This window comes from Pelophylax lessonae (genome assembly GCF_965119305.1).
Source record: "Pelophylax lessonae genome assembly, chromosome: 1".
NCBI classification, from domain to species: domain Eukaryota; kingdom Metazoa; phylum Chordata; class Amphibia; order Anura; family Ranidae; genus Pelophylax; species Pelophylax lessonae.
The window spans coordinates 227,277,860-227,300,817 of NC_138768.1; the positions used below are offsets into that span (position 1 = coordinate 227,277,860).

At 42.3% G+C, this 22,958-nt stretch overlaps 1 protein-coding gene across 1 annotated transcript; it reads left to right on the forward strand.

Annotated features, from left to right (window-relative positions):
• Positions 1 to 7: 7 nt before the first annotated feature.
• On the forward strand, positions 8 to 22,709 carry GPN3 (GPN-loop GTPase 3). The gene is made up of 8 exons (XM_082257739.1): positions 8 to 142; positions 6,306 to 6,414; positions 10,357 to 10,524; positions 11,224 to 11,348; positions 12,933 to 13,048; positions 14,157 to 14,253; positions 15,538 to 15,666; positions 22,246 to 22,709. Exons 1-8 carry the CDS (start codon positions 95 to 97, stop codon positions 22,309 to 22,311), a joined length of 858 nt encoding a protein of 285 aa, XP_082113865.1. The 5' UTR covers positions 8 to 94; the 3' UTR covers positions 22,312 to 22,709.
• Positions 22,710 to 22,958: the final 249 nt, after the last annotated feature.

Here is a 22,958-nt window from a genome sequence, read left to right on the forward strand (position 1 = left end):
GAGTTGTTTGGGCCATGGTGGCCTCCGTCCAGATCCCGGAAGTAGGTCACGTGTAATGTAGTGTTGGTGCGGGTCGGGGTAGCGGGAGGTGATCATGCCTCGCTATGCGCAGCTGGTGATGGGGCCGGCGGGCAGCGGGAAGGTGAGAGTATTACATGACATGGCTGATGGAGAACAGACCTTCCCAGCCTTTACTTCCTATCTAATGTTGTGATCAGGGGACATTACTGTCATCTGAATATTCTACACTACAGTATATGATGTATCATGTACAGTATTGTTCATCACCCTTCTTCTATACGCCAGAAAAATCTACCCCTGCAGTGGGCCCTCAGCTCCCCCTACACTACAGGGGTATGGGCCCTTTAACCCTGGAGCACCCACTCAGTTTGAAATAGGAATGGAAGGCAAAACATTTGTGTATAGATTTAACCACTTAAAGTGGAGTTCCACCCAAAAGTGGAACCTCCGCTTTAAATACTCCTGACCCCCTGACATGCCACATTTGGCATGTCATTTTTTTTTTTTGGGGGGGGGGGGGAGCGGGTACCTAGATTTTGATAGGTACTTGCTCCCACTTGGGCCGCCTAGGGTAGAAGTCCCCCTCTCCCCCTCCCTGCACTGCAATCTTCTGGGACACGTCACAGGTCCCAGAAGATTGCTTGGCCATTCATGTCGTGCAGCGGGACTCGCGCATGCGCAGTGCGCACCTGGCTGTGAAGCCGCAAGCTGTCACAGCCGGGTGCCCACACAAGTGATGCCGCCGAGAGGAGAGAGTGAGGCTTCGGGTGGCCGCATACCTGGATCGAGGGACAGGTGAATGTTTTTTATTAAAAGTCAGCAGCTACACTTTTTGTAGCTCCTGACTTTTAATAAACACAAAAACAAGCTTTAGGCCCCTTTCACACAGGTGGACCATTCAGATCCGCCTGTTCGTTTTTTGGCAGGTCTGAACGGTCCCCTCATGCATTCCTATGGGGCATCGGATGTCAGCGGAGACATGTCCGCTGACATCCGATCCGTCAAATCTGGACGGATGGAAACCCTATTTTCCATCCGTCCAGCGGAGCAGATCGGATTGGATGAGAACGGACCGACGGTCCGTTCCCATCCGATTTCCCCCATAGAGATGCATGGGGAACTGACAGCTGTGTCTCCGCACACAGCGCGGAGACACAGCTGTCATCCTCCACCACTTCCAGACCACCCAGCGTGTATATACATTGCTCTTTTTAGGTTTAATACCGGGATTATGGCAGCAGATAGCTGCCATAACTCTGGTATTTTTTTAAACGGCAGGCGGATTCGCCACGGGATCACTTTAATGGGCGGCAGGAGAGGTGCCCCCCCCTCCCGCCGCTTCCCGGTTGTTTCCACCGCTTACCGGAGGGATCCGCAACAGCGGAAACTATATGGTGTTCCGTGAAAATTCCCAACCCTCGTCACTTCCTGTGCACCTACTTCATTGAACAGCTGAGCAGCTTCCCACTGCGCATGCTCACAGCTCCGGAGGGTAGGGAATTTTCACGGGGTAGTGTTTTTTAATGTTACACCGCATCAGCTGTTGCCGCGGGTACATTAAATCATCTCCGCTGCAACATTAAATCATCCCCGCTCCAACCCCTCTGACTTCACTGATCTCGGCTCCAAAATATAAAAGCGGTGGCGGGTCTTTGAAAATATAACTCACGGAGCCGAGATCTCCGTGATTTATATTTTCATAGACCTGCTGTCGCTTTTTCATTTTGGAGCTGAGATCAGGGAAATCAGAGGGGTTGGAGCGGAGATGATTTAATGTACCCGCGGCAACAGCTGATGCGGTGTAACGTTACAAAACACTACCCCGTGAAAATTCCCTACCCTCCGGAACTGTGAGCATGCGCAGTGGGAAGCTGCTCAGCTGTTCCATGACGTAGGTGCACAGGAAGTGACGAGGGTAGGGAATTTTCACGAGGTAGGGTTTTTTAACGTTACACCCGTCCTGTTTACAGATGGGCAGGAAGTCGAGTGAGGGAAAGATGGCCCCCACTCGACTCTATGCTCTTGGAGGACCGGAGAGACGTCAAACGTCACTTTCGCCCTCCGGCCTTAACCCCTTGGAGCCTAAGCCTTTTTCTGACATGTTTCTTACAAGTTAAAATCAGTATTTTTTTGCTAGAAAATTATTTAGGACCCCCAAACATTATATATATTTTTTAGCAGAGACCCTAGAAAATAAAATGGCAATTTTTGCAATATTTTATGTCACACGGTATTTGCGCAGCGGTCTTTCAAATGCAATTTTTTTGGAAGAAATACACTTTCATGAATTAAAAAAAAAAAGAACAAAACAGTAAAGTTAGCCCAATTTTTTGGGTAATGTGAAAGATGATGTTACACCGAGTAAATAGATACCTAACATCTCATGCTTTAAAAAATGTACACATCCCTTGTGACAGTAATAGCCATTGACAGGTACTCTTTAGGGCAGGATCTGGGGTCCAAAAGACCACCAAACCCCTCCTCTGCACTTCAAAGCATTCAAAATGCCAAGTTTGCTGTTTTGAATGCTGTCACTTTTTTTTTTTTTTTTTTTAAATCTGGTACCCACAGCGGGTGGGATCTTAAACGCAAAGAGGCTGCATATACATGCAGCCTAAATATAAACAATTGTGTGCTGAGATTGTGCACCATACGTACTCCCAGCACAGTTGCCGGCAGGAACTGGGAAGCTCCCGATGCCTATTTGCGATTGGGAGCTTTCTGATCTTATAACCGCTGTGACAGCCTCAGCCCCAGGCATTTAAAACTCTTGGGGGGGGCGCTAAGGCACTCCCGGTCTCAGTCATGCACTTATCTTGTCACATACAATGTAAGACTCAACTGTAAGATGGGCAGAAAAAAACGCTGCATTTAGATGCATACAGCAAATAGTTTTTTTTTTTTTACACATCTAAACACAGCACTATTGTAATCAATGAGCCCGCAACAGATGCGTCTACATATGAAAATATGTACAGCTACAGATTTTACATGCATATATACGGAGAATCTATCTTCCATGCAAAAAATGGGTATACCCTTTGAACAAGCCCTAAGCCTTGGTTCACACTTGTGCAGCTGTAGCATGATGCCTTTTCAGTGGGTTTTTGTAGTGCGACTTTGTACATTTTTGACGCATTTTTCATTCTCTATTTGAGAAGCAGACTTCTGGAGACTGGGTTTTATGCCGGGTTTACAGCCTGGGTCCAATGCGTTTCTGTTCACCGGTTCAGGTCCAAAATTTTGCCTGAATTCACACCTGAACCAGACCCAAAAACTCACAGGACCCTTTTGGAAACTACACTGCAGCCGCCCTGGACGTGTGTGGACCGGCTTCATTGAGAGCCGGTCACACTCGCATGTCATGCAAATTCAATGCGATGAAAAACCGTATCCAATTCGCACATGTGTGAACCCGGCTTTGTACACAAAACTCACTACAAACACATGTACATGTGTTTTGGGCGTGATACCATTGAAGTCCGTGGGGCCAAAAATGCGCTGCAATTGCACATAATAGCAGCTGCACTTTTTCAAAAAAATGTGCAGTTGCGCTGCATTCATATGAACGAGCACCATAGGAAATAATGGGATTTCCATTGTCGCGCCATGCAGCAGCTGCTTAAGAATACGCACTAGTGTGAATAGGGGCTAATAGTCCCACATTATTTGTGAGGACACCGAGAGATTGCCCAGAGCAGAGGAGAGCACTGAAGTGAGGAATATGGTGGGTAACATAACCTTTTCCTCGACTCTTTAGAATTAATGAGCATTTTGCCCTTGAAGTGTGGGTAGGCCCCACTGCAGTTGTTTTATTTTTTTTGTTCTGTTCCCTTACAGTAGTAGTTAGTGAAGACATGCCTTGTTACATTGGTGGTAAGTACAAGAGCCCCTTCCATAGGCGGCCTATGAGGTAGTCCCAATTAAAAATAATTGTGGTCAGTGTAGTTCCACCTTTACATAGGTAGCTCTCCCTTTACATTGGCAGACACTATCGTGTACCTTTTAGATTGGTGGTCAGTGTAGATCTCCTTTACCTTTTGTGGTCCATGTAGATCGCCTTTAAATTGGCAGTCAGTGTAATTCCCCCTTAGAATGGCAGTCAGTGTAGTGCCCTCTTGCATTGGCAGACACTACTGTATCCCTTTACAGTGGTGGTCGGTGTAGTTCCCCCTTACATTGGCGGTCAGTGTAGTTCCCTAGAGCCTGGCACAGAGAACTTCAGCAGCCCATCTAGTTAAGGATGCAATGATGGTAACTATGTTGCAGCTGTGCCATAGTACACATTATAGAGGTAAGAAATTTTGCGCTTGTGGACGGGAAGAGAAGGCTGCAGCCTACCTCAAAATATGGCCAAAAGGCTATATCAGGGTATATGGGCAAGGTGAGGTAAAGTGGCGCTGCCTGATTATAAGTGATAAAAAATGGATGTTGCTAATTAAAGTGCTATAGTGTTAATTGATAAATAAAAACTCAGTGTAAGAACAATATCAAAATTGGTACATAAATTAATCTCCTTAGTAGGGGTGTTGTAAAGTGTTTTTAGTGCAAACAGTACATAGATAATATATGTGCCAGTGGAAAAAGGTATGTTTAAAAGCACACTTTATATAATGTGTGCCTTGCCTGTACCGGTGGTGATCCGTGCACTAAATAATATAGATAAAATACAATAAATTCACATCTGTGCTTATAACGGATAAATACAACAATAAATAGTGCTCATGCAGTGAATAAATAGTCCCAAAAAACCAGATCAACAGTCTGTTTTGTTGCTGGGTAAATCAGTGATTAAAAGAAATATATTCAGTAATCGGTGAAAACGGCTAATCAGGTGTTGTTTAAGTGCTTCCGGGGTGATGTGGGTGATGGGTGAAACACACAGGTGCACCCCTCCAATTGCTCCCGCACTCACCGGAGGTATGTACCCCTACAGGGGTAACAAGCCTTATTGCAGCGTTGTCTTGTAAGGCTCCTGAGGGAGGGGGAGAGGATGTCCCCCTTTTTGTGCCAGGTAATAGGATCTCCTCTTAAATGCAGTCGATGATAATATGTAAGGAAGAAGTACTAATATAGTGATGTACCGTTTACAAAATAGCTTTATTGCGAAAGATAAAAGTCAGGTACTCACATAAAATACAATGGTAACGGGCATCCAAGCAGTAGGGGCCGCGAGTCCCTCGTTGGCGGCCGCTTCCGGGACGCTGTGCGGGTCAGCGACCGGATCTGCGTTGCAGTGGGGCGGAAATGACGTAATCGCACACGACGCGTTTCGTCAGAGCTGACGTCATCAGGTGCGTGCCGTAAGCGGCCGCCAACGAGGGACTCGCGGCCCCTACTGCTTGGATGCCCGTTACCATTGTATTTTATGTGAGTACCTGACTTTTATCTTTCGCAATAAAGCTATTTTGTATACGGTACATCACTATATTAGTACTTCTTCCTTACATATTATCATCGACTGCATTTAAGAGGAGATCCTATTACCTGGCACAAAAAGGGGGACATCCCCTCCCTCAGGAGCCTTACAAGACAACGCTGCAATAAGGCTTGTTACCCCTGTAGGGGTACATACCTCCGGTGAGTGCGGGAGCAATTGGAGGGGTGCACCTGTGTGTTTCACCCATCACCCACATCACCCCTAAAGCACTGGAAGCACTTTAACAACACCTGATTAGCCGTTTTCACCGATTACTGCATATATATTTCTTTTAATCACGGATTTACCCAGCAACAAAACAGACTGTTGGTCTGGTTTTTTGGGACTATTTATTCACTGCATGAGCACTATTTATTGTTGCATTTATCCGTTATAAGCACAGATGTGAATTTATTGTATTTTATCTATATTATTTAGTGCACGGATCACCACCTGTACAGGCAAGGCACACATTCTATAAAGTGTGCTTTTAAACATACCTTTTTCCACTGGCACATATATTATCTATGTACTGTTTGCACTAAAAACACTTTACAACACCCCTACTAAGGAGATTAATTTATGTACCAATTTTGATATTGTTCTTACACTGAGTTTTTATTTATCAATTAACACTATAGCACTTTAATTAGCAACATCCATTTTTTATCACTTATAATCAGGCAGCGCCACTTTACCTCACCTTGCCCATATAGTACACATTATAAAATCCTAATCCTATCTGAAATAATGATCTATTTTCAAGTTTCATCTTTGTTTTTACTCATATAATATACACAATACATATACTGTATATTCTACTTTGTTTTTTGTAATCACCTATCTGTGATGTGTTTCATTCTAGAGCACCTACTGTTCTACAATGGTTCAACACTGTGAGGCTCTGAATCGCTCTGTTCAAGTGGTTAATCTGGATCCTGCAGCAGAGCACTTTGACTATCCTGTTATGGCAGGTAAATGGATACTTGACTGTTTTTAGGTAGCTTAAAGCAGGATAAAACCAAAAATGTAATATATTGCAGCTTACATTAGAGGTGATGGATGCATTAATTTTTCTTTTTTAAGGTGTTTTTCCCCCTCTGTTATTACCTGGTGATTTGGCCAGTAACACACCTTCTGTGCAGTGTTAATTTCGTCGACTAAAACCGACTAAAATGTTTTCGTCGACTAAATTAACACAATTTTAGTAGACTAAAATACGACTAAAACAATTCAGATGACTAAAATACGACTAAAACTAAAATGGCATTTTAGTCAAAAGACTATAACTAAAACTAAATCGAAATTTGCTGCCAAAATTAACACTGGTCCATGCTCAAAGCTTAATACCATAAATAATAACATATTCGATTTTTCACTCCAGGACCAGCAGTAGTATATAATGAGTTTGGAAATTGTAGAAAAATGCGTAAATAATGCATTACAAATTACAATTGAACTACACCCATTTGATTATAGATGACTAAAATGTAGGACCTTTTAGTCGACTAAAATGTAGGACCTTTTAGTCGACTAAATACGACTAAAACTAAAACACTTGCAGAAGACTAAAATGGGACTAAAACTAAAATGCCATTTTAGTCCTAAGACTAAGACTAAAACTAAATTGAAATTTGCTGCCAAAATTAACACTGCTTCTGTGTTGGAGTGCCCACATTCTGGATAAAGGAGCATTGGAGACACCTTTGAACAGCAGCATTGTAAGTCTGGGGGAGGGGGGGGGGGGGGAGTGTTGAATGTACTAACAAATTGAAGCCAAACTCCAGCTAACACTTTATAAGCAGTTACAATAACGGTTTTCCTTTTGGGATAAAGGTTTTCAATAACTAAAAGCTGATCATTGTAAGCAACCCCATCGGTGGTAATTAGTTTGTCTCAACCATGGAACTGCTACATGTGCAGGCCGGTTCAGAAGGTACCAGGCCAAATTTTGATCCATGAATGCTTGTACAGAAATCAATCTACTGATCAATTTCTGAACAACTGCCCTGTTGGCATTTCCCCACTCGATCAGCACTGCAGACTACAGCCTGCAACACTGATCAGTGTATTCTGATGGCAAGGAAGTGTACCTGCTGTCAGAATACAATAGCTCAGCGGGGAGAATTCCCCCACCCAAGTAAAGTTTGGATGGAGAAATTGTGTATGTTTACTTTGTTCAACCCACTGGTTGAACAAAAAAAACAGCCTAATGTATGGGCTGCCTTACTGACCAGATCACAAGGTAAAAATAAAAGCCTAAGAAAGGAAAATGAATGCAGCCATCACATGTAAGAATTCGTAAACTGCAATATAATGTTCACTTTTGGGTTTTAATACTGCTTTAAGTGTGTAACAGGATTTAATAGCGTGTGTGTGTGTGTGTGTGTGTGTGTGTGTGTGTGTGTGTATAATATAATTATTATTATTTTATTTTTTTTATTAGAACTTTATAGTTTTACAACTACAACTTTTTTCTGTGTGTTAAAGTCCTGGATTCCTGGTTGTTATGCTGATCCACTTCAGTACTTTCAGTCACTAACCAGGACATCTGTCTCTTCTAAAATTCCCAAATCGCATATTTGTTCCAGGTCAGTGATTTAAAAGGCACTAAAGCCAGTGCATCAACACTGCAACAGCCAGGCGACAAACATTTTCAAAAGAGTTCCACACTGCAAATTACCCCTAGAGTCTAGTTTAGAAGTTCAGCTCACACAGCACAGGGAGATGCCCACCAAAGTGGTCACTACAGCCTGTCAGCCCCCCCCATATATAATATATATAGGCGGCACAGGTTTAACAATGGGGTCCTGATTATAGTACATCTGAATCCTAGTCCACACTTACAGGGCAGCACAGGGTTACACCATGGGGCTCTGTCTAGCCTAACAGATGGGATGTATGGCACATAGGCAGTACAGGGTTAACCTGATTAGCCAATCAGGAGGTATCTCTCCCTTGCAGGCAGCACAGGGAGTAATGATACCTCCTGTGTGCAGACTCCAGGCTCTAGCTAAAAAGTGTTTAGCCTGTCTGCACACACAGCAGAGATGATTGAGGTGGAGGAAAGTCCCAAGAGGGAAGGCATGGCCAGCGACACACTGACCTTCCGGGTCTCGGTTAAATCTTCACGTGGAGGGCTGAGCAGTGGAAAGGCTGACGACGGAAGCATTCCTGCATGCCCACTCTCCCCTGCCATGGTACGTCCAGGCTGTTCCTCCCTCCATGCATGGCAGACTCCATAAGTTAGGCTTCTCCACAGACACTGGTAGCTAGCGGCAGCTGCCCCTGGTTCTGTTTACATTCATCTGTCAGCAGGAACCCCGCTGACAGATTAATGAGTCATCAGTTGTTAAGAGAAGTATGGCTTTGTTTTTTTTGAGAATTATACTTACCCAGGTGGATGGAGCATCCATTCGACGCTGCATCTGGCCCCTGGCGCCTCTGCACTGATATCCGAGCAATTTAACCCACCGATCGCTCGGTTCTGACAGCTCCCAGTCAGCAGCTCTCTGCTCTGCCCCCTACTCGTCATTGGAGCGCTGAGCCGTGGAGTGGCGGGCAGCAGCTGGCTCAGGCTCTCAGTGGCTTGCTGAGAGGCTGACCCCGGTGTCAGTCCAGGCACCTGGCGGATCCCAACTTCCATTGTCATGATGACGTGGGCCCTGGACTGACTTCTGTGACGTCAGCAGAGAGTGGACTTCAAACTGCTCTCTGCTGAAAACGGGTCACAGCAGTGCAGAACGAACTGCATTCCTGTGATCCATAGGAAATGTACAGCTAAACAAGCTTTGGCTGTACATCTCCTTTAAGGATGGAGTGGCCCGCTCCTTAACAACCGATCCGCTGACAACTGAGCCAGAAGGTATCGGTTTTAGGTATTGGTGCATTTTCATGAGTACCGATACTTGTGTAAATGCCTAGTATCGGCATCGGTGCAACCCTAGTATCTCGACTGAAAAAAGGTTGACTGTTTGAAATGTTTCTTTTTTTTTTTTTTTTTAAAGTGGGAGTAAACTCTCCTTAACATGCACCATTTTGGAGATATTTGCTGTACATGCAGCCAGTGACCTCACCAGTGCTTGTGCTCTGAAGGAATGGCCCGGCCCAAGCTGTTCCTTCAGAGTCCTGTGCTATAAACTGCAGCTCCTACGCGCATGCCCGGGAGCGAGGTCATCGCGGCTCTGGCCACTCACACAGCCTGAGTCTGTGAAGATAGAAGCCTTGTCAGCGGTGACAGCTTGTACTAGTATGCGATGCATATTAGAACTTTGTCTTACAGTTTAAAAAAAAAAATAATAAATTGCCGGCGGTTTACTACCATTTTAGATACTAGTTTATTAAAAGTATGCAGAATCATTCATTAGGTTATTATTGCTTTGTAAAATTTGCTTATACTGTACCTATACATTTACATGTATCGTTAAAGCGCTCGATAACAGTGTTTTACTTGCCTTCCAAAAGGCTTGATGTTGCTAAGCATGCATTTAAAATGTGACTTTTTTTTTTCCTTTTAGTAGTGATAGATAGTGTAAGGAGGAGACATAACTACTGTTTTTATTGCGATCTGGTCCCCATCGGGAAGATTTCCCCTTACTTCATGTTCCTGTGACAAGCTAAATCTCCCCAACAGGATTGCTGACAAAAATAAAAGCCTAACAGAGATTCTTACCCTTCCCCACTCTACTTGTTTTCCATCCTTGTGTCCCTGTTTGAGAGATTTACTATCACTTCCTGTCTTGATGAAACTGTTATTGAGATGGGGAGAAGAGTCAGTTCCCTCCTTATTTTTATTCAAACTAAAAGATAAAAATGTTTTGGCTTGGGGTTCACTATAATGAGTATGCTATGAATTACTTGTTGCTTTGATGAAAAATGTATTGGTTTTGAGACTTTAGGTTTTTTCTTTGTTACAGATATCCGGGAACTGATAGAAGTAGATGATGTAATGGAAGACAGCTCTCTCCGATTTGGTCCTAATGGGGGACTTGTATATTGTATGGAATATTTTGCTAATAACTTTGACTGGCTGGAGAGTTGTTTGGGGCACACTGAGGATGACTATATACTTTTTGATTGCCCGGGTAAGCATCAAAAGTTGTGATTGACTTCGCCTTTATAAAAATACATGTCTGATGTCCATCAAATCTGCCCTTAGGTCATCATAGCACATAAATGCAATGTCATGTCACACCTACTTGTGAATGCAGTCCACATTCTAAAATGTATGAAAGTTTTTTAAAGCTATATGACTGTTTTTAAGGTTTTTAAAGTAGCATTGCTTTGCAGAATTGAAAGGGTAACTAAAGCCAGAACTTCTGTCCTGCAGACACAGAAGGAATGGAAATCTTGCCAAAATGAGAGAACTGCCTTCCTAGACCGTTTTCACCAGAACATATGCCCCTACCCCAACACCATCATTGGAAACCCAAAATGTTTGATTTTCCACAATTTGCATCCCGGTGACATTAGTTCCCAGGACAAATAGGCTAAATCTTTGTAAAGTGGACACAAACAGCAATAACAATCTGATAGAGGTTCTGTCCCCTAACCTCCCTATCCAAAACTAAGAAAAAGGTTTTGGCTTTAGTTACTATAGTTATATTTTTGGCTTTAGTTACTATATTTTATATAGTTATATTTTTGAGATTTTCATATGTGCTCCTTGTTATTGGAGTTGCATTAAATGCCACTAAAACAGGATAAAAGGATCTTTTTTGTTTTCCACCACTACCATATACTATAGTTCAAGTTTGCGTTACAATTGACTTTTGTTTTCCTAGGTCAGATTGAGCTGTACACTCACCTGCCGGTTATGAAGTACCTGGTAGAACAGCTCCAGCAATGGGAGTTTAGAGTCTGTGGTGTCTTTCTTGTTGATTCTCAGTTCATGGTGGAATCTTTCAAGGTAAGGTTTCCAATCAGAGATAAATACAGAATATCAACGGTAGGGTTCTAGAGCTTTACTGTCCAGTATGGGAGCCATAATATACTGATACTGTTCATGGAATTCAAGCATATTTACTTAAGTAAAAATTCAGCCGTGTTGGCAAGTTGCATCCTGGCTTGTCTGGCCATATTGGTTTAGATAGGGGAGACAGTGAGCATGGCCCCAAATTGAGCCCCTTCTCAATCCATCATAAGCATGACCAAACAGAAAAATACAATCATTGTTCTAGGTACATGCTACACTAAAGTAAAAGTGCACCTTTTTTTGAAGGCTAAGTTCACCTTTTGCAAAAAAAAAAGAATAAATACTTATTTTTTTTACAGGTAAAAAATATGCATGTAAAGTGTGGCTGATCGTGAGTGTAATGTCAGGCTCCAGCAGACTGTAGCTGTCTGCCCGTACCTCTGATACAGCTGGCAGTTATTGCATGACAGGAAGATCAATGAACTACCTAGAGTTCTCACCAGCACCCTGGTAGTTCATTGAGAACTAAAAGCTGCACAACCATGCTGAATTCTGACAGTGGGTATAGGGAGAAGATCCCAGCCCACTGGCAGGCAGGCATTTTTTTTTTTGCAAGTTATTGATCAATAAGTAACCTTTCTAATTGCAATTAGGCCCCTTTCACACCTGCGTGATTTTTTTGTGTGTTGCGTGACAGCATAGGACGGCCTGAATTTTTGAATAGGCCGCCCTACATGTGGCAAACATGCCAAAGTAGCTCCTACACCTTTTTTTGACAGTGAGCCTGGTGCGGTTTTGTAATGTGCATTTTTCACGCAATAAAACACCCGGCTGCTAGCTGCGTTTGAGGTTTCATTAAGAAATAATGACACTGCAAGTGTGATGTGTGTTTTTGGTTACGCATGCAGAAATGCATGTTTATGTGCACATTCCCTGTAACACAAAGGTGTGAGTTGGGCCTTGATATAGACCATATAAAAGCTGATGACTTTTATACAGGCCTCTTCTTGCAACTTTCTCTTCAGAAGGCTTCTAGTGTTTGGGTCCATGTGTGACTTTATTCTACTTTAAAATACATTGTAAATCTTGAATGGCACAGTAGAGTACTGTAACAAAAGGTTGAGTCCAGGTAGAAGAGAACCTGATCTGCAGCAGTACACAGTGCCTGGACCGCAACACTGTTGTCAATGTAGGCACTTTCTAGACTGGGTCAGATCCATTTTAAGTGTCCTGGATTTCCCATGCTGTTGTATTGCTCTATTATTACTGTGTGGGGTTTTTTTTTTTTTTGTTTTACATATGTACAAACATCTAAATACACTCTCATAATCAATCATAGGTAGAAGATAATTGAGGTAAAGGAATTACATTATGTGCCACCTTTCCATATGAAACTTGCAAATTGTCAAGTGAGCCAGCTCAAACTTCTGTCTGCATTGCATTTTTCATTACCCATAAATTCCATTTTGTATTTTATGCTTACTGCATACTCCTTAGTTTTCCAATATATAAATATGAACTTGTGTTGAGGTTTTGCAGTAAACATCTAAGATTTGCTCTGTATTTTTTTTCTTATAGTTTATTTCTGGAGTAATGGCCGCCTTAAGTGCTATGGTATCTTTGGAAATTCCACAGTGCAACCTCATGACTAAGATGGATTTACTGAACAAGAAAGCTAAAAAGGAGATTGAGAAGTGAGTTTACCACACTTGTTCAAAGATATAATTAAAAACAGGATTTTTAAAAAATGTGAACTATAATTGTCTAAATTTCCTTGCAGTGGAGCAGCTGATGCATTTTCCAGGATCTGAGAGCATAAAAAAAAATTACATCTGTGCTTTACTACTACGGGGCGGCCACGCTGCGCAGGATCACTTCCGGAGTATCTGGCGCGAGTGCGCATCGGCAGGCGGCTCACTCCCGATGTGATTTTACATAACGGGAGCCAATCAGCAGGTCCCACTGACTGTTCACCGGCACCCGCTGATCACTTGGTACACAGGCAGATTGCCATTCTGTCAGTACAGAAGGCATGGATCCTGTGTCTCTGCAAAGCAGGGACACCAATCTATGCCTTCCACTAGTAAAAGCACCTCCCACACTACACTAAAACTCTAGCTAGGCACACAGTTAATCCTTTGATCGCCCCTGATGTTAACCCCTTACCACCCAGTGTCATTAGTACAGTGACCGTACATATTTTTCCAAATTGTCCGCTCCAATATTGCAGTCCTGCTAGAAGTCGCTGATTGCTGCCATTACTAGTAAAAATAAAAATTTCCATAAATCTATCCCATGGTTGGTAGATAATAGAACTTTTTTGCAAACCAATCAATATACGCTTATTGGGATTTTTTTTACCAAAAATATGTAGCAGAATACGTATTGTCCTAAACTGATGAAGAAATTTATTTTTTTTTTTTACATTTTTTTTTATTGGATGTTTTATAGCAGAAAATAGAAAATATTGTTTTCTTTTTCAAAATTGTCCGTCACTTTTTGTTTATAATGCGAAAAATAAAAAACACAAAGGTTATGAAATACCATCAAAAAGAAGCTCTATTTGTGGGAAAAAAGGACAAAAATTCTATTTGTGCTCAGTGTCGCACGGACACACAATTGTCAGCTGAAGTAACAGCAAAAAATGACCTGATCATGAAGGGGGGGGGTAAATCTTCCAGAGCTGAAGTGGTTAAAGAAATCCTTGCCTATGTAGGGTATGGGACTCTTCCCCCCCCCCCCCCCCCCGACCATTTACCTGGGAAAAAGATGTTTATTATATTCTCCTTTTTTTCACATAAGATTTTTAGACCCCGATATGTATTCTATGATGGAAGATTCAACCAACAGACTAAGAAGTAAAAAATTCCAGAAGCTGACGGAGGCAATTTGTGGATTGGTGAGTTATTGACCAAAAAGTACTATATTTGAGAGAGCGGGACATTGTTACTTTCATTATAACTATTGCATACCAGGCACATGATAACAGTAGGTATTGCTTTTACACACAAACACTGACAGGGTGTTGTGCTCTCACACCTGTACACCGCTTATAGGCCAGAGCCAGCTATGGGTGTGTGCATCTCGAGGGCAGGCAAGTAAGGGTGGCTACGTACTTACATGCCATTGAGAACAAATGTAACTACCCTCTAACACAGTGTTTCTCAACCTTTTTTCAGTCAAGGCACCCTTTAAAATTTATGGACAGTCTTGAGGCACCCCATTCCAAAATGTAAAAACTATTTCAATTGTTTTACATATTGCAGCAACATCCACACGTAGGACACCCAACATTAGAGGTGATTTATTCTTCCAAAGCAAATACACTTTTGCAAACTGGTACTGATTAGTATTCCAGTGTTTCTCTTCTCCCCCAGTTTTTCTCCATCACTCAGCTAATGTGACCCCAACGCTGATGGAGAGGGGCAGGGGAGGGCCAAACAAGGATGCTATGCAGGCAGCTGACATCCTCCTCATCAACTGATGCCATTGGTCCTTAGGACGCCGGCAGCTAGAAGGTTGTAAGGTTGTAGAGTGAAAACCTGTGGCTTTGTGTAACTAAAAGGAAGGCTTTATCCATACTCCAGCTTGTATACAATTTTTGGGTAATGGTTAGGCATTTTGCCAAGGCACCCCTGAAGAAACCTCAAGGCACCCTGGTTGAAAAGGGCTGCTCTAAAAGGTGATATAAGTTTTTTTTTTTTTTTTTTTTTTTTTTTTTTTTTTTTTTTTTTAATGATTTTTTTAATTTAACTGCCAAAATGTAACATACATGTGGCAACTTTGGTCTCCAGTTTTTAAGGTCCTGCTTGGAACAGGATAACACACCAAAAAATGTTTGCGGTACCAATTCATACCCAGGTCTGATGCTTTATGTAATTACTTTGCTGTTCATGGGAAGGTTGATTGATTATTTCAGATTGTACCACATGCTTTCCAGAAACGCATTGATATTTACAGAAAAAAGCTAGTTGGCAAAGCATCCTATTGTTATGTCTAAAATCAGAGAGGGTTGTATACCTTCCAGTTTCACAATCTAACCAATGCTGTAAATTGCTAAATCATAGGATGATTGTGGGGAAACATTGACAAACTTTCAGCTAATGAAAATCTTAATTGACAGTGTACGAAGTAACCAGCTCAGTGTATTGCACATCAATCATGTCTCTGTTTGGTTTGCTAGATCGATGATTACAGCATGGTCCGATTTTTACCATTTGATCGCTCAGATGAAGAATGCATAAACATTGTGCTCCAGCATATAGACTTTTCTATCCAGTATGGGGAAGACCTGGAGTTCAAAGAGCCAAGGGTGAGTGAATTTCAATCAAAACTAAAAACTGTATTTTGATTATTTCATATATAGATGTCAACATACACCTTACTGCCTGACAATCTTATTTACAACCAACCTTTTAGATTTTACCAAAACTATGAAATGTGAGGGACAATCTTATCTATCCAATTATTTGTACCCAGTCAGGCAGGCCCATAGTTGTTGGTATATCTAAAGGAGGTTGTACAATCAGATTTAGTGGACTCTTAACAACCAAATACATCAACCAGATCGTACAGTGCAAGTGTAAGTGATAAAACCTGCTACAATAAATTTCAGTAAATATATCTGATGCTTAATAATATACATAGAAAATGTATTTTCAGTGCTCAATATTGTGCAATTCAAACAATAGGTGAAAAAAAAGTTTCTTAATCCTTACACAGTGCTCCAAAATAGTCTTTTAAATTAACCAATGTTTTAACTACAAAATATGACTTCAAAACCAACTTAGAGAAACGAATATCCCCAAAGTGCCAGTGCTATAGTGCGCTTCTTCCCTAGTGCTGTCTTTTCCTCTGCATCACCTCTATTCTACTCCTCAACTCCAAACCATGTCTAAAAACAAGTAAAATCTGTGTGTACACTCACATTAAAGAGTGTCCTCCTTGGCACTTCCGTCAATTGGAACATCTTGTATGCAGTAGCAGGTGGGGCGGTGCCGTCATCCAGGGCACCAAGAAGGACACTGTTTTTAATGTGAATGTACACACCGATTTTTTTTTTTTTTACATGTTTATAAACCTTTAACCAGTTCCCATCCGCGCTACAGCCTATATACGGCTGCAGCGCGGACTCGAATTTTCGGGAGGCCGTTTTTAAACGGCCTCCCAGTGACACGCCCCCCGCGCGCTCCCGCGAGCGCGCAGCGGGGAGAATCTGTGTCGGCCGTGTCCCTTGGACACAGCCGATCACAGATCGTGGTGAATGGCCAATCACAGCGGCCATTCACCACGTGATCGGATCATCCAATGAGAGATGATCTCATATGTAAACATATGAGATCATCTCTCATCGCCGGCGCTCCTTCCTCACACGGAGCCTGCAGTGTGAGGAAGGAGGGAGAGCTGCACAGCGCCAGGGACAAAGAGACATGTAATCAGGGCACTGATTACCAGTGCCCTGATTACTAAAAGGTAAAAAACATACACAGTGCCCCCCCATCAGTGCCCACAGTGCCCTCCATCAGTGTCCCCCATCAATGCCCACAATCAGTGCCCATAGTGCTGCCAGTCAGTGCCCATCAGTGCCTGCTCATCTAGGCACTGATAAGCACTGACTGGCAGCACTATGGGCACTGAGTGTGGGCACTGATGGTGCTGCCCATCAGTGCTCATCAGTTCTGCCCATCAGTGCTCATCAGTGCCACCCGTCAGTGTCCATCAGTGCCATCCGCCAGTGCCCATCAGTGCCGCCTCTCAGTGCCCATCAGTGCCGCCCGCCAGTGCCGCCTCTCAGTGCCCAGCAGTGCCACCTCAGTGCCCAGCAGTGCCACCTCTCAGTGCCCAGCAGTGCCGCCTATCAGTGCTCATCAGTGCCGCCTATCAGTGCCGCATATCAGTGCCACCTATCAATGCCGCCTATCAGTGCTCATCATTGCGGCATATTAGTACCTCCTCATCAGTGCCCATAAGTGCCACCTCATCAGTGCCCATCAGTGCAGCCTATCAGTGCCCATCAGTGCCGCCTCATCAGCGCCCTTCAGTGAAGGAGAAAAATTTATTTTCAAAATTTACTCACAGAAAATAAGAAAAACTTTTTTTTTTTTTTCAAAATTTTCTGTCTTTATTCTTTTTTTTTGTAAAAAATAAAAAACCCAGAGATGATTAAATACCACCAAAAGAAAGCTCTATTTGTGTGAAAAAAATGATAAAAATTTCAAATGGGTACAGTGTAGCACGACCGCGCAATTGTCATTCAAAGTGTGACAGCGCTGAAAGCTGAAAATTGGCCTGGATGGGAAGGGTGTTTAAGTGCACAGTAGGCAAGTGGTTAATAACATGTATTATCAGTGTTATGCAATATGAGCTTTCTTTTATTTATATATATATATATATATATATATATATATATATATATATATATTACACACTCCAGCACTGCCTTAACCCTCTTGAACATTAAGTTCACCAGAGCATTACAGGTTGCCACTTTTGTAGGTTGTTGGTACCTCAGGCCAGTGAGAAGTGGGACTTTTAAGGCAGGTAGGGGTAACACGAAAAAGTACAAGCAAAATAGGTGATAAATAATAAAATGGTATTTAACCCTTAAAACATATGTACAGTTGAGTACATTAGAGTGATAGGGTTATAGACCCTTGTGAAAGTGTGTGGTAGATAGAGGGTTTGTGACACGTGGTAAATGGTGACTTTAAGAGTATATCTCTGTCATTCCCTGCTGTTAAGGTTGGGTTGCCCAGATCAGGGATGTCTCCTATATCCTACGCGTTTCGGCCCCTTAGGGAGCCTTTTTCAAGGTTGATAGTCACCATTTCTGTGGGTAAAATACAGATATGGTGTTAGATATTTATAAATTTCACCACTTTTTTTAAAAAATTGTGGTGAGTCGTTCAAGTGTGGTACATACATATTATTTTCTTTAAATCCTTGTATGCTGGAGTGGCTCCCCTTTTAGCACAGCACTTTCACAAGGGTCTATAACCCTATCACTCTAATGTACTCAACTGTACATATGTTTTAAGGATTAAATACCATTTTATTATTTATCACCTATTTTGCTTGTACTTTTTCGTGTTACCCCTACCTGCCTTAAAAGTCCCACTTCTCACTGGCCTGAGGTACCAACAACCTACAAAACTCTTAACCAGGGACGACTGCAAACCCGACTACATATAGGGTCATAGAGATCAAAACCCCTTTACAGGTTGCCACTGGAATCCTCTTCCACTCCTCCATGATGACATCACGGAGCTGGTGGATGTTAAGAGACCTTGCGCTCCTCCACCTTCCGTTTTGTGGGTGCCCCACAGATACTCAATAGGGTTTAGGTCTGGAGACATGTTTTGCCAATCCATCACCTTTACCCTCAGCTTCTTTAGCAAGGGAGAGGTTGTCTTGGAGGTGTGCTTGGGTGGATCGTTATCATGTTGGAATACTGCCCTGTGGCCCAATCTTCGAAGGGAGGGGATCATGCTCTGCTTCAGTATGTCACAGTACATGTTGGCATTCACTGTAGCTCCAGTCCCAGTGCTGGCAGCACTCATGCAGCTCCAGACCATGACACCACCACCATGCTTGACTGTAGGCAAGACACACTTGTCTTTGTACTCCTCACCTGGTTGCCGCCACACAAGCTTGACACCATCTGAACCAAATAAGTTTGTTGGTCTCATCAGACCACAGGACATGGTTCCAGTAATCCATGTCCTTAGTCTGCTTGTCTTCAGCAAACTGTTTGCGGGCTTTCTTGTGCATTATCTTTAGAAGAGTCTTGGGTCTGGGGTGACAGCCAAGCAGACTAATTTCATGCAGTGTGAGGCGTATGGTCTTAGCACTGACAGCCTGACCCCCCCCCCCCCCCTTCAACCTCTTCAGCAATGCTGGTAGCACTTATCTGTCTATTTCCCAAAGACATCCTCTGGATATGAAGCTGAGCACGTGCACTCAACATCTTTGGTCAACCATGGCGAGGCCTGTTCTGAGTGGAACCTGTCCTGTGAAACCGCTGTATGGTCTTGACCACCGTGCTGCAGCTCATTTTCAGGGTCTTGGCAATCTTCTTATAGCCTAGGCCATCTTTATGTAGAGCAACAATTCTTTTTTTTCAGATCCTTAGTGAGTTCTTTGCCATGAGGTGCCATGTTGAACTTTCAATGACCAGTATGAGAGCGATGGCACCAAATTTAACACACCTGTTCCCCATTCACATCTGAGATCTTGTAGCACTAACGAGTCACATGACACCGGGGAGGGAAAATGTCTAATTGGGCCTTATTTGGACATTTTCACTTAGGGGTGTACTCACTTTTGTTGCCAGCGGTTTGGACATTAATGGCTGTGTGTTGAGTTATTTTGAGGGGATAGCAAATTTACACTGTTATACAAGCTGTACACTCACTACATTGTAGAAAAGTGTTATTTCTTTAGTGTTGTCCCATGAAAAGATATAATAAAATATTTACAAAAATGTGAGGGGTGTACTCACTTTTGTGAGATACTGTATCACTTGTAACAAAAAGCAAACATAGACCTATATATTACTTTAAAGGATAAGTTCACCTTTGTATAAAAAATAATAGATGGACATCTTTTTGCAGGTAAAAAATGTTTATTATTTTTTGTATTAGGAGTCTGTAGAGCATTGCACTGATTCCATGCAGGTCTCTAGCACCATGTCAGTGTAATTGCTTCCCTGTACATCCCATAGCCCCGCACGCCCACACTGCTTTCAAAAATTGACAGCTAGTATGGAGAACTTGTCCCAGTACAGGGAGGGAGACAGACAGGCGGGGAGTTTCTTTAAGGAGTCTATGAATCTGATGAGTGCATTGTGGAGGTGGGAAATAAGTGAGCACTAGGGTGGAGTGTTCAGGGGGTATTGATTTCTCTAAGTTGGTTTTTGAAGTCATGGTTTAGAATTAACAAATTGGTCAGTTTAAAGGAGAGACTATTTGTAATGTGTACGGTTTGAACAACACTTTTTTGTTTGAATTGCACAAAATGTATCACTGAAAAAAGTTTTTGTTTATATTTTATTGAACATCAGATATATTTACTGAATTTTATTGTAGTAGGAGGTTTTATCACTTTTTATCGCTTGGTTTGGTTAATAATTTGAATATCCAGACAGATTTGCGAGTTCTTCTGCTGTGGAAAAAGGGGCGCATATACGTTATTTTGATGAGGGCAGAAAGCCTGATATTCTTTTTTTTTTTTATTATAAAATCCAAATATACCTAAGGTTGGGAGAGTCTCTCCAGAGTTAAAGTAGTTCTCAAGGCAAAACATTTTTTACCTTTTGATACATTCCCTACAGTAAGGTAAAAATGTTCCAGTGGAAATGTTGCCCCCCTCTTTATACTTAACTGAGTTGTATCTCAATCCAACGCTGTGCCGTGGTTTGGGGAAGACCGAGAACTATAGCGAACATATATAGCCCCAACTCTGCACAAGTTAGCTTCTTTCGTGACATTTTACTGTCCCTTACGTCCTTCCAATCAGGCATTCTAATCCTCGGAGGAGATTTCAATGTTCCCCCTGAACCCAATTGTAGACATTTCCTCAGGAACATCCTCTCCACCATACAAAGCCCTCCGGCAAATCAAACTACAACTACACGACTTGCTCCTTCGTGACACTTGGCGAACCCTCCACCCTAGATTAAAAGACTTTACCTTCTTTTCCCCACCCCATAACAGCTAATCAAGAATAGATTATCTATTCATTGCTCAAAAAGATCTTCCACTCCTATCCCAAGCAACCATCGAACCCATGTTCATCTCCGACCACCATCCTGTCACCGCTACTGTAACTTTCTCTGAACAAATCCTACTTACAAAAACATGGAGACTACACGCATCTCTACCCACTGACTCCTCCCACAACAACACAATCACCCAAAACATCTCGGATTTCTTCATAAACAATGACACATCAGACATGAACCCCATGTTTCAATGGGAAGCCCACAAATGTGTCATTAGCGGCACATTCCTAAAACTAGCCGCCATACGTAAAAGAGCCAAACAAGACTACATCAACTCCCTCCTAAAAAAAATACAAAACTAGAACAAACACCCAAATTAAACAGAGCCCAAAACACCCAATCGGAATTAAACCAAACCCGTATTCTCCTGAGAGAGCAATTAGGGAAAAAGGTCAAAAACTATGCTCTTTCCCAAAAACTCTTCTACCAACATAGCAATAAAAGCGGAAGTTTGTTAGCCAAAGCCTTACAATCCAAGAAAGCAAATACGTTCCATTCGTCCACCTTCAGGCCAACGACTATCCAACAATGATGACATTGCCAATCACTTTGCCCAGTTATACACAGAACTATATAATCTTACCCCAGAACAGAAACCAAAAAATGTCAATAGACCGCAATCCAAAGCTGTGCCCATCTGCAGTGGCGCTGGTCTCTCTCCTTATAGGACAGTGGCTCTCACTGCTGTCCATCAAATCCTTTAAGGGATGAGGCTGAGCCATGCTGTGTGTGTCTACAGAGGCACACAGCCGGATTGGGAGGGAGCCCACATGTGCGCCCCCATAGAAAGCGGCTTCCTATGGAGGCACACTGAGAAGACGATGTTCAGGGATGCTCTGTGCGATACCATTGCACAGAGCAGGTAACTGTTTTTTTTTTTTTTAAACCCCCAGCCTTCTCAAATGCTCTAATGTAATTTTAGCTTAAAAGGTTTTTGTGACATTTCGAGAAGATATGTTTATTCTGCCTTTTTAGAAAATGTGGCAAAACAAAAATCAAACAGTCTGTAGCAATTTTCACGCCACAATTTTTTTTTTCTTTAACATCGCTGTCTTTGTTCTATTCTTGACGTTTATAATTTTTATTTTTATTTTTTTTTGCTTTTATTAGGAACTTGAGGAGGATAAATCACAGAACTTTGATGAATTCTTCCAGGAACAGGCGGATGAGGACTAACACCTTCAACCTTCAATGAAATATAGGGAAATGATGTGCTGGGAAGCATATAGCTTTCATTACCTCAAGATATATTATGATGAATAGTGGAAGTTGGATTCTCGGTACACATACGGAGACTGCAGCGCCGAAACATGCACGTGATGGACTTTACTAGCTGTGTGCGGATAAATTGGCAGTGTGTTCTAGATAACCGGAGTCTGCACTGCATGTTTTCACATGCATACAGAATAGGTTTTTCTATCCTGTGTAGAGGAAGGAAAAAAATGTTATTTTGAAATAACTGACATCCTAGTTTCAGTTGATTGCATAAGCAATTTTTTTTCAGACATGTTTAGTAAACAGTAAATCAAAGGCAGTTTTATTCTGTATAAATGTAAGTTTTATTTTTTATTTAAGTTTGCCTATTTTTCACATTCTGTTAATGGAATGGTTTTTCTGGCTTTTAAAATGTCCTGCACCAGATTCAAAAAAGGGAAAACGTGACCGATTCACATGGTTCTTAAGAGCATGGCTTTTAGGGTCCATGTACACGGGACGCTGAAAATGGCCGTTTAGGAGCAGTTGGGCGTTTTTTTTCAGAAGCCCCTGAACCCATCTACATTTTATCTTATTTGTCCATGTACACCAGGTCGTTTACAGTCATT

Bases quoted from the DNA above. Each gene is read 5' to 3' on its own strand.
- GPN3 (XM_082257739.1), top strand. From the start codon at position 95: ATGCCTCGCTATGCGCAGCTGGTGATGGGGCCGGCGGGCAGCGGGAAG. The intron at 13,049-14,156 runs GTGAGTTTACCA...TTTTCACATAAG, and splicing joins GCTAAAAAGGAGATTGAGAA to ATTTTTAGACCCCGATATGT. The intron at 14,254-15,537 runs GTGAGTTATTGA...TTGGTTTGCTAG, and splicing joins CGGAGGCAATTTGTGGATTG to ATCGATGATTACAGCATGGT.